This window comes from Ovis canadensis, chromosome 13, assembly GCF_042477335.2.
Source record: "Ovis canadensis isolate MfBH-ARS-UI-01 breed Bighorn chromosome 13, ARS-UI_OviCan_v2, whole genome shotgun sequence".
NCBI lineage: Eukaryota > Metazoa > Chordata > Mammalia > Artiodactyla > Bovidae > Ovis > Ovis canadensis.
This window is the reverse complement of record NC_091257.1, coordinates 88171753-88183369: the sequence shown is the minus strand read 5'-3', so window position 1 is coordinate 88183369 and position 11617 is coordinate 88171753. Positions and strand designations below refer to the sequence as shown.

Genomic DNA, 11617 nt, shown 5'->3' with positions numbered 1-11617 from the left:
TGCCATCACCTCCTCTCTTACCCCTCCCCTACTCTCTCTACATACTGAGCCGTCGGAATCAAGACACTGGATTCCAGCTCCCACCTCTCAAGGAAAATTGCTTCCCCTGAGCCTCATTTACCTCATTGATAAAGCAAGAGGTAATCATGTCTACCCTGCTTACCTTGAGAAGATGAAAAAACCATAACAGATATGAAAGCTTTCTGCATATAGAAAAGAACTATCTGAATATTCTCATTCTTATTTCTAACACCTGAAAGGAAGACACTCACCCAAGGACTTAGAAAACATAGGTGCCATTTATTTCTTTTTATAAACTTTTGTTAAAATGCACAAGAGTAAGAAATCTTTTTTGCTTCTTTGCCCCGTTGGATGGCAGTGACAGGGGCTCCGGGGACAGCACAGGACCCGATGACATCCGCCATGGGAAGATGTTGATCAGTCTGGCGGGATGCCAGCCCACTCTCAGAACTGCTCAATGTGAATTTCTAACTTCATCACAATCAAGGCAAATCACAGAGCAATTTGGCAAAAGTAATTGGCTTGGTCATCACAAGAAATCGAGGAGCGTCCACTTCCAAGGCTCTGCTCCCATTTGTCCACCCTCAGGAGAGCTGTGTGGGTTCCAGAAGCTACTGAGAGACACCCAGAGAAGAGGTTGTCTCAGTGGAGGAATTACAGGGTCCATGCTTGCCCTCCAACCCTCTTTGAGTCCATGAGATCTTACGTTTTAGGATCACAACTCAGGTAGTGAAAATAAAGATTTTTCCAACGTGGTGGCCTCAGTTTAAAGTCAGAAAAGTAAATTCTCTTTGTGTTTCCTGCGTGGCAATAAAATTATTAAAGTGGCATGGATTTCTCCTCCAGGGAGGTTGATTTGGGGCCGACAATTGGCCCCTGGCCCAGAAGATTGGCTACCGTTAAAAATCACAGCTACCCCACCCCACCCCACAGGAACTTCTTATCTCAGCTTTGTTCCCATGGCAGAAGTCTGGGCAACAGTGAGGCAGGGTGAGGGGGTCGGGGTGGCAAAGAGGGGCATGACAATGACCAGAAATGATCCCAGCTTCCCCACCTTGCCCCAGACCCATCTGAGCACCCTGGATGGGGTTTCTGGGGGAACGCCCCCGGAATGAGGGGCGGCTGAGGGAGGCTGGGCTGCCCTGAGCAGGGAACAACCTTTCCTGGGACTGAGGACTTGGCTTGGTGGAAGCGGAAACCCCAGCTCTGACAGGACTGCAGATGTGGTGATTGTTCTTGGACATCCCGTCCCAATACCCTTCCTGCCTCTCTCACAAAAGGCAGTCCCTAATGGTAGAATTTGGGGGGCACTGGGGTGCTGCCTGCATCCACTCAGAAGCCTGCGTGGGGGGTAGGTAGTCAGTCTGACTGCTCACTCTCCTCCCTAAGCTCCAGTTCCAGGACACATCCCTTTAATTCCCACTAGCCAGTGGCACTTTCCAGAATTTTCACAAAGCCTCTAAAATTCTGCATGGATGAGTACTGGCTGCTCGATTCTGGGGTTTAATGGTTTCAGAAGGTACCCTGAGTGATGCTCCACAGAGCGGGTCTCAAACCCAGTTCTCCTTACCTCTCCCCCGCCCCTACTCACACCATCCCACGTCCGGAATGCCAGGTCACATTGGTCCCTCTCACAATGAACTGCTGAATGCCCCTTCCCCACACTTGGGGACTGAAAACAAAAGGGGTCTAGGAACCACAACTTCTCGATGTTTATCAGCAAACAGGATTCTGGACCCAAACTGGACTTTAGTGCAGCCTCAGGCCAATCTTAGGCCTGGGAGTGGGCAGGGCTTCTGGGGAGAATGAGGCTTCCAAGGCTGCTGAAGCAGGCAGGAAGGTTCTTAACTCAATCCCAGTAAGGACAGAGGGGGCCTTTTAAGAGATGTTCAACCTGAGGCTAAGAGTGCCTGAGCCTGACAGATCTGGGATCAAATCTGGGTCACTTACTAGCTGTGTGAGTTCCAGAAAAATGATTTAACCACTGAGATCTCAATTCCTTCTTCAGTAATGATTTCTGGGTAATAAGGAGGATGAAAGGAGATGGGGCAGGTCAAGTGCCTTAAGACAGTACCAGGAGGAAGCGCTCGAGACAGGCCTGGTGGGATAATTCCTCCTCATTGCTGCTCTCACCTGAGGTTCACCCATCTGTCTTCTCCATCCCCAGCTTCATCTCCCTCACCTGGATGACACCATCAGACCCCATCTGACCTTCCTGCTCTCTCCCAAACTTCTGACCTCTGGAGGACTGTGATCTTCCAGTTTCTGAAAGCTCGGCTCCTGCACATCTCTCTCCAGCTACTCACAGCCTGGGGACCCAAGTCGCCATGCCTCCGTCTGGCGTTCAAGATCCCCAGGCTGTCCAGTGCACCCCCTCTCCTCTAGAGAGCCCCGTCTTTCATCACCTCCTTCCATGGCCTCCTTCTGACCTCCCCGCCTGGTCTAGGCTATCTGCTCTTCCTTAGAATGTTCTGGCTCACTTGTTCCACCAGCCAGAATCCAGCCCTTCCTTAAAGGCCTAATGGATGGTCTGCCCCTTCCTGCCTTCTCTGACCCCTCCCAGCCTCCCCATAGGTCCTGGCTGCAGTGTCCACCCTGGATTGTTCTTTCATGTTCAGCAGCCTATAGGTACCATCACTCTGACCCGAAGGACCCTCCTAAGTCCCAGAAGAAGGGAAGAGACAGGGGTTAGAGGAGAAACGGCGTCCACCTGCTCGAGAGCATCCCACACTGCAGCGAGCTCGTCAGTGCTTTTCAAACGCTCCTGGGATGACTGGGGGTGTTGTTTGCACGTCTTCCTCAGCCTCTGGAGAGGTGGCTTTGGAGAAACGAGGATGACTAAGGAAGGGGGACAGTGGTGGCTGCGGCAGCAGAACAGGGATGTGGGAGGAGCCGCCATGTGGCCCAGCCCAGAAGGGCTCTATGTCCAACATTACACCAGTCTAAGCGGGGAGGGAGCCGTGCTTCAGCAAGGTCACGTGTCGTCTCCAGGCGGCAGCCCTTTAGGGGTGAAGAAGTGAGGCAAAGGACGAGGGGAAGGCAGTGGTTTCAGCAGGAGAAAAGCTGTCCAAGCAGCAGAGGATTTTCCAGCTGGGGTCTCCCCAAGTCACAGCCCCGATATCCAGAGCAAGTGGTGAAGAGGGGCAGTGGGATGCAACCCACAGCCCGAGTTCAAGGGCCCTCGCCTTTCCCATCACTGCTCTGGGACTGGCCCGTGGTCACAGCTTCACTGTGACCAAGTGACCATCAGGGGCTCTCGGAGGGGGCGAGGGGATCAGCAGAGCCCCCGGCCCCCAGTGACTTGCTAGATGACTTCCTGCTTGGTGATGGTCGGCTGCGGGATGGCGGAGGGGGGCTTGACGATGGTAGCAATAGCTCCGGGCAGAAGCTTGTAGGGCTCGGACCCTGAACCACCGGGCGGTGAAGGCTGTGGAGTCTCAGGGGTGGCTGGAGGGGCAAAGAGACAGACAGGGGCTGCTCAGAATTCCAGCCCTTGGTGGGTGGGGGTCAATGAAGAGCACTAGAGAAGTCCTCCCCACTCTCTGACACTTAATTTCCTCTTCTACAAAATGAGAGAATTAGACTAGATTATCTCTACTGCTACAGCCCAAACATTCTGACTTCCAGATCACCAAGTCTAAGTTCCATCAGGTCTGGAAGGCTATAGCTGGGTGAGGTCCTGCAGTTAGGACCTTTCGCCCACGTCCCTACAACCCCCGTCTCCTCCACCCTTTGATACAGAGTTGGATGCTTCTCCCAAACTGGGGTCTAGGTCTCCCTAAGGACCGTGGGACATGTGACAGGATCAAGCTTTCTTGGAGAAAAGGAGGAGCAGTAGATGAGACCCAAGCTAACTGGCTCAAAAAATACTCTCCCTTTGATAGTTAGGTAGATGAGTAGCAGAAACTGATGGCCCCACCCCCATAACAAGTTCAGAATGTAATTTTGACTATGACCCTCTTGGCCAACTTTATTCAAAGGCCAACTTTCCCAAAGAACAATCTCAATGAAATGCGATCTCATTTTAGCGGACCCTCTCATCCCAAAGATAATCTTCCTCTTTGAAGGACCCTGCCCGATGACAAACTGACTCTTTTGAGATTTCACCTGAGGACAGTCTAGCCCAGTGGAAGCCTTCACCCAGTGAAGAGTCTCACCTAGTTGTCTAACAGAGTGGGAAGTCTAACTTCAGTGAACAATTTTACCTAGTGGACAACATCACCTAATGAAATCCTCACCGGAGTGGACATCCTCAACCGATCTACCCAGATGAGGATTGCCTCATCTAAGGACGGCTTCGTTCAGTGGAAGCTGTCAATCACCTCACTGAATAAGCAGCCTTAACAAATGGACAGTCTTGCCCCTCGTTCCCTACCCTGGAGCACAGAGAACTGTTTTACCCTATTTCCCATCTTCTAGACCCAACCTTCTCCAGATTCCCTCTCAGGCCCCAACCTCACCCCTTCCAGGGGAGAGCCCCAGTTGCCCACCTGCCTGCCCCCTGGGCCGGGGCCACTCACACATCTGTCCGTTGCTGAGGTGAGCAGGCATCGTGTTGGCAACAATGACGTTGGTGCCCATGTGTTCCTGCATCAGGTGAGGGTGCAGGGGGTGGTGGGCATGAGGTGCTTCACTGGAGGACCCTGCAGGTAGAAGGTACTCAGTGAGGATGGAGAGTCCAGGATAAAGACCATGGGTCTTGAGGCACCATCGTCCTCAAGGGTGGCCATCAACCTGCTCATCCAGTCTTCACGGGGCCTATTGGGCTCCTATTTGTGAGTTAGTAAACTGGGGCTTTCCCAGGTGGTGAAGTGGTAAAGAATCTGCCTGTCAATGCAAGAGACACAAGAGATGCAGGTTTGATCCCTAGGTTGGGAAGATCCCCTGGAGTAGGACATGGCAACCCACTCCAGTATTCTTGCCTGGGAAATCCCATGGACAGAGGAGCCTGGTGGGCTACAGTCTATGGGGTCGCAAAGAGTCGGACATGACGGAACATGCCCACACACAAACTCAGGTTTCCCTTCCTATTCACAGGCTTCATGAAGGTATTGAGAGGACTCACAATCCAAGAGGACAAAAGTGATTTGAAAGGAACAAGGGGTATACAAGGAAGCCGCGATCATTTAGATATTGCAACGAGCAGTGTATTGATTGCATGTTAATATAATGGATTCGATCAATGTCTCTCAAAGCTCCATGGTATGCGAGCCCTTAACCTTTTGGTCCCAACTCACCTTTCAGCCTCATCCCCCACATCTGAAGCCCAACTAGCCTATTTATGGCATCTCCGCATCCTCTGGACTGACCTAGCTCTCTATTTTTCTCCTGTGTCGCTAAAGATGCCTTCTACCCCACTTCCTCCAACCCCCACCAATATCCCCAAGTCCAAATTCCAACTCATACGTTCCCTCCTTTGGACCTCTCCTGATTCTCCCAGCTTCAGTAGAAAGTAACCTCTCCTTTTTTGGAATTCACATAGTCACTGATTTGTAACCCATCTTTGGGGAACAATCGCTTCTGTCTATGAACGTTACAATTACAGGTGTATCTTTCTTCTCTCTTTGAGATCCTAGCAGAGTGTTTGGAACACAGCAACTGCCTCAAGAAAATGTGTCAAGAGAATGACGGTACCATATGTATAGCATATGGTCTAGTAATAGGCTATGGCACTAATACAACAACGGTGGAATTTTAGGGCTTGAAAGGGGTCTTTAAAATACACTGTTTCAGGGACTTCCCTGGTGGTCTAGTGGTTAAGAATCTGCCTCGCAATGCAGGGGACTTGGGTTCAATCCCTGGTCAGGGAACTAAGATCCCACTTTGTGTTGCTGTTACGCTCATTCACGTCCAACTCTTTGCCATGCCAGGACTGTAGCCTGCCAGGCTCCTCTGGCCATGGGATTCTCCAGGCAAGAATATTTGAGTGGGTTGCTATTTCCTTCTCTGGGGTTCTTCCTGACTCAGGGATCAAACCTGCATCTCCTGAGGCTCCTGCACTGGCAGGTGGATTCTTTACCACTGAGCCACCTGGGAAGTGCAAATAAGTCCATACACCACAACTAGAAAGCCTAAATGCCAGAACAAAAGATCCCACAAGATGCAACGGAAGTCCTGCATACTGCAACTAAGACCCGATGCAGCCAAACAGATAAATAGAGAAAAAGATTTAAAAGTACACCTGTTTCAATGATAGCTATCAACATACTATGTGCCAGGTACTGTGTTCCCACGTTTTCCAGGTTTGACATAATTTAACCTTCACAACAGCCCTAAAGGCCAGGTATTATTATTAACCTCATTCTACAGATGAGATGACAAGGCCCAAAGAGATGAATTATTTTACCCAAAGTTTATCTGGCAATAGGACACAGGCTCCTTGCTGATCCTAGCCTCAGGACATCTGACTCACGGTGACCCTGCATTCACAGGGTCAAAGTGAGAAAGAAGTGAGTTACCATGTGACAGTGGTTCTCAGCTAGGGGTGATTTGGGCCCCTCGGGGGACCTTTGACAATATCTGAGTATCTGTCACCACTGAAGGAGTGTTACTGGCGTATCACGGGTAGAGGCCAGTCATGTGCCCAAAGGAGACACAGAAGAGCCCCCTCAGCAAAGAACGACTCAGACCCAAGAATCCACTGAGGTTGAGAGACCTTGCCCTTGCCATCACCAGTGATCACGTCACCTCCAAAGTCTCATGTTCAAGCATCTTTATGTAGACCCTGCCTCCTATCCTTCCGGCTGGCTTCCTCTAGCACCATCTCTGCAAACATTCTTCAGCCCCGTTGAGGCTGTCATTTCACTGGCCCCCACTCTTCACTGACTGCCACCTGTCTTCATCCCTCTTAGTCCAGCCGAGATTCCACGGCACATCATCACAATCACTCCCCTGCGACCAGCCTTGGCTCCCTCCCAGCTCCCTTCTGAGCAAAACGTTTTCCAAAGGCAGTCGACCCTTGCTGTCTCCACTTCTCCACTCTCCAGCTCACTCCGTCTGCAACGCCTCCCCTGCTTTCCTTTCCCACTGACGCTGCTCTCAACACAATCGCCGAGAGCCCCCTTCCCTCTCCTGTGGAGTTTAACACCGTTAAATGCTCTGTCCCCACTAAAACACACTCTGCTCTTGGCTTCTGGGACTTCCCTTGGCTTTTCTCTTATCCTCCTGGCTAGGATTTCCTCCATTTCCTTCTCTGGCACCTGGTTTCTGGGACACCACTAAGCTGACTCTTATCCCCAACTTTGGGCTTGTTTGAGCAACAACTATCCATCTGCCTCCTGGATAACTCAACGTGACTATTCAACAATCATTTCACACTTCACTAAATTCTACAATGGATCTTTACCCCCTACCCCCACCCTCAGTCTCAAATTAGTTTTTTTCCCCCCAGTCCTCCCCATCTCAATAAATTACTCCACCACCATTCCTGTTCCTCAAAGCAAACATGTAGGTTTCATCCTTGACTCTTACCCTTCCCCTTATTGCCCCTGTCTGATCAATCAGCAACTTCTGTGAGTTCTTCCTCCAAATAGATGTTCAAGTGCATCTGTGTTGATCAATTTCCAGTCATGCCTTGGTCCAAGCCTCCCTGTCCTTCCCCTCATTGAAGGCAGTGACATTTCTCAGGGGTTTCCGGTCTCCATTTTCCCTCTGATGTTCAGTTTCTACCCACCATTGGGATAGTTTGTTGAAAACATTAGTCTGATTTTCCACTTTTCTTTTAAGAGTTGCAATGAGAATACAATGCAAATCTCTAACCATAGCCTCTAAGACTATATTTATGATTTGGTTTCTTCCTAATCTCTGTCTTCATTTCATACAGTTCCTCTTGCCTCACAAACTTATCTTTCTCCAACACACAAACCTCTGCTGCTTTGGGGCCTTTTGCACTAGTTACTTGTGCTAGGAGTGTTTCTTGTTTGGCTTTTAAATGTTCTCTTTCCTTCCATCAGATCTGTGGCATAAAAGCCACCACTTTCGAGAGGTCTTCCTTGACCAACCTATCTAAAGAGGCCCCCTTTCAGTTATATTCTATTGTATTACTTGGTTATTTCAAAATTTGTAGTTGCCCTCTTTATTATATACTCAATTATCATCTGTTCCCCCAAGTGTTAATATACACTGGCATGCATGCACACACACGCACACGCATGCACACACACGCACACACACGCACACGCACGCACACACACTCATATATACACTCATACACAACCTCCAGGAAAACTGACTCTTGTTCTCTGCTGAACCTCCAGCACTTAGAACAGCGACTGGAACATGGTAACTTCTCAGCACCTGAATTAACAGGCCATTGTCCCCATTCTCCTGATGAGTAAACTGAGACTCTGGTAGATAAAAGGATTTGGCCAAAGCTACAGAACAAAGAAGTCATGGAGCTGAGCAGAGAGCTCAGGTCTGCATGAGGCTGGTCTCTTAGAGAGGCTACCTCTCCCAGCCCGGCCCACTGGCTCAGATGGTAAAGAATCCTCCTGCAGTACAGGAGGCCTGGGTTCGATCCTTGGGTTGGGAAGATCACCTGGAGAAGGGCATGGCAACCCACTCCAGTATTCTTGCCTAGAGACTCCCATGGACAGAGGAGCCTAGTGGGCGACAGTACGTGGGGTTGCAAAGAGTCAGACATGATAGAGCAACGAACACTTTCACTTTTTCACAGAGTGAGGAAGTGATGGAGCTGAGAGGTGAACGCAGCTCTGCATGAGTGAGGCTGGTCTCGGAGAAGCGGCCTCCAGCCCCGCCCACCTCCCGGCCCTCCCGGGCTGGACACCAACCTCCCAGGAGCATCTCCTGCAGCAGGTTGTCGATCTTGGCCATGCCGAAGAGCTTGATAAACTGGATCTGCTCAATCATCTGCCAGGTGATGCTCTGCAGGGTGGGCAGCAGCAGCAGCAGCTCGCCGAAGCGGCCACGTGAGTCGTACTGGCGGTCGTTGATGTAGTCTTCCAGGCTCACCTGCACCTGGGAACGCAGCCTCTTGATCTTGCCTGGGTCACTCAGCCCCTTGGCATCTGCAATGGGAGGGGTCATGCCAGGAAGGCAGAGGGCCAACCTGGAGCGCCTGGGGAGATGGGGCCCAATGTCCCGTTACTCCGGGGGCTCTTGCTGGGAGGCCTAGTGGCCTGAGGGCACCTAGAGAATCCTAGCAGTGCTGGGGCAAGACTTCAGGAACACTCCCAAGAGGGCACCTTGTAACCTTCTCATCGTACAGATGGGGAAACCAAGGCACACAAAAAGGAGAGGACTTGGCCCAGACCACAGAACCACTTGTTGGCAGATCCATGATGTGGAATTAGGGCTCCTGACTCCGAGGTAAGGCCCCACTGGCAGTCCAGTGGTCAAGACTCCATCTTTCAGTGCAGGGGATGCTGGTTCAATCCCTGGTCGGGGAGTTAAGATTCCACATGTCTCACAATTCAGCCAAAAAGAAAAAAAAAGCCCCACCCTCCAGGCCTCAGCACTTGCTTCTTCTCCTGCCTCATTAGTCTCCCCACTTGCCTGCTCCCTTGCCTGTGTGGTCTTGGGGTCTCAGCTTAGATCACACTTCCTCCGGGAAGCCTTCTCCATTCCATCCTACCAGGTCTGCACTCTGAGTGTTCACGATGTCCCCAAACCTCTGTGGCTCTTTTGTCACTACTGAGCACACAGGGTGGAATGTCTCTTCCACTAGACTGTGACCTCTATACAGGCATACATACATCTTTTAAACCCACCACCTTGTACCATGTATTGTCAACATGTGTTGAACAGATAACTAGATGAAAGGATGGGTACATGGACGGAAGGGTGAATGAATGAAAAAAAAAAAAAGCAATGGATACATTTTATAGTCTTAACCAGGAAAGTGATTGAAGTGGTTATTCAATAGTTAATCTCAACCTTCATGGAAGACATCTATTGTCTCTTATGGATAAAGTAAGCAGCAGAAAGAGAATTTCACCCACATTTCCAGTGCAGGGTTTTCTCTCTCCTGGGCCACATTTGTGCATTCTATCATTCATTCAATAAACATTTATTGAGCACCACCCACATGCCCGGCCCTGACCTAGGTCACCAGCCCCTCCAGGCCAGCCTGCTGACCCTGACTCAGCATCAGTAATCCTGCACATTTTGCTGAGCAGTTACTATCATCCAGGCCCATGCCAAGCACCACAGGGTGCACAGCTTGGGCTAGGCTCTGGAGGAAACTGGAACTAGAAATCTTATCCCCTCAAGAATCCAGGAATAGTGTGTGATAGGTAGGAACATGGGCTTGAGAGCTGAAGAGTCTGAAGTTCAAATCCAAGCTCTGCCATTTCCTAGTTATGTGACCTGGGCAAGCCTATCAATCTCCCTGTGACTCAATTTTCTTATCTGTAAAATGGAGATAATAGCAGTTCCTATCTCACAGATACCATGTTGCAAGTAACAGGTGAGATCAACAAGAGCCTTAGTGAGTGCTCCATACACAGTGTTCATTTCTGCTTCCTTGCTATGCTTACTAGACTCAATCTTCACCCAGAAAGGGCTTGGCACTAAGGACAGTGCCTGGCACGAGGCAGGACCTCTCCAACATGGAAGGACAGAAGGAAGCTTTGGAGCCCAGGCATCCATCTTGACATTATGAGATGAAAACAGGTTTTGCACAAAATCACTACTACGGAAATGTGGTACAGGGACTTCCTTGGTGGCCCAGTGGTGGGGACTTCCTCCTTCAAGGCAGGGGGTGTGGGTTTGATCTCTGTTCTGGGAGTAAGATCCCACGTGCCTCACAGTCAAAATACCAAAACAGAGAACAGAAGCAATAGTGTAACGAATTCAATAAAGACTTTATAAATGGTCCACATGGAAAAAAAAACGAAAAAAAAAAAAAAAGACGTTGTGTGAAAATTGAAGTGGAGGGTTGGTAGATGGAAGAGGGAGAATGCAAATACATTCTCTTTATCCTGCTAATGAAGGGTTAGGAGATACTGCCAACAGTTGATGGAACAAAAAATAAAAGCATAAGCGCAGAACATTATAGAGGCAATCAGTAGAGACACTGAAATAGTAAGAAAAATGTATTAGGACGATGAGAGAGAAAAGATGGAGTGGTGATGGGGAAAAATACATTTCTCAACTATCACAGGAGGAAAAAATATGTTCTAAAATGGATAAATCAAGAAGTAGAAGGGTTAGCATTTTATTTAGAGCTGGAGAGATGGCAATAAAAAGAAACAGTACAAAGAATCAGAAATGGTTCCTCCTGGGGAGTGGGCTTTGGACAGGAAAAGCAGAGTGGGGAGGACTATTTCCATTTTAAGTATGTGCAGATATTATTTTGATAAAAAAAAACAATTCTGAGGGAAAGAAAAGGAGGATGGGAGGAGGTAAGGAACAGAAGCAGACAGGAAGGGAGAGAAAGATAAAAGTGAAGCTGCTCAGTCGTGTCCGACTCTTTGCCACCCCGTGGACTGTAGGCCACCAGGCTCCTCCATCCATGGGATTCTCCAGGCAAGTATACTGGAGTGGGTTGCCATTTCCTTCTCCAGGGGAACTTCCCGACCCAGGGACCGAACCCGAGTCTCCCACATTGCGGGCAGACGCTTTAACCTCTGAGCCA

General features: G+C 49.7%; 1 protein-coding gene across 4 annotated transcripts in view; it reads right to left on the bottom strand.

Moving 5' to 3' along the window:
- Positions 1–280: 280 nt before the first annotated feature.
- Positions 281–11617, bottom strand: part of HNF4A (hepatocyte nuclear factor 4 alpha) — a 29794-nt gene continuing 18457 nt past the window's right edge. For 2 of the 4 annotated variants that reach the window (XM_069546989.1, XM_069546991.1), the window contains exons 8-10: positions 8811–9047; positions 4542–4664; positions 281–3468 (exon numbers count right to left, since the gene is read on the bottom strand). In XM_069546989.1, the coding sequence (XP_069403090.1) occupies positions 3326–3468; positions 4542–4664; positions 8811–9047 (503 nt within the window). In that variant the 3' untranslated portion in view covers positions 281–3325. Of the gene's footprint in view, positions 3469–4511; positions 4665–8810; positions 9048–11617 lie in introns of all 4 variants that reach the window. The other 2 variants (XM_069546992.1, XM_069546990.1) reach the window with 1 other exon arrangement.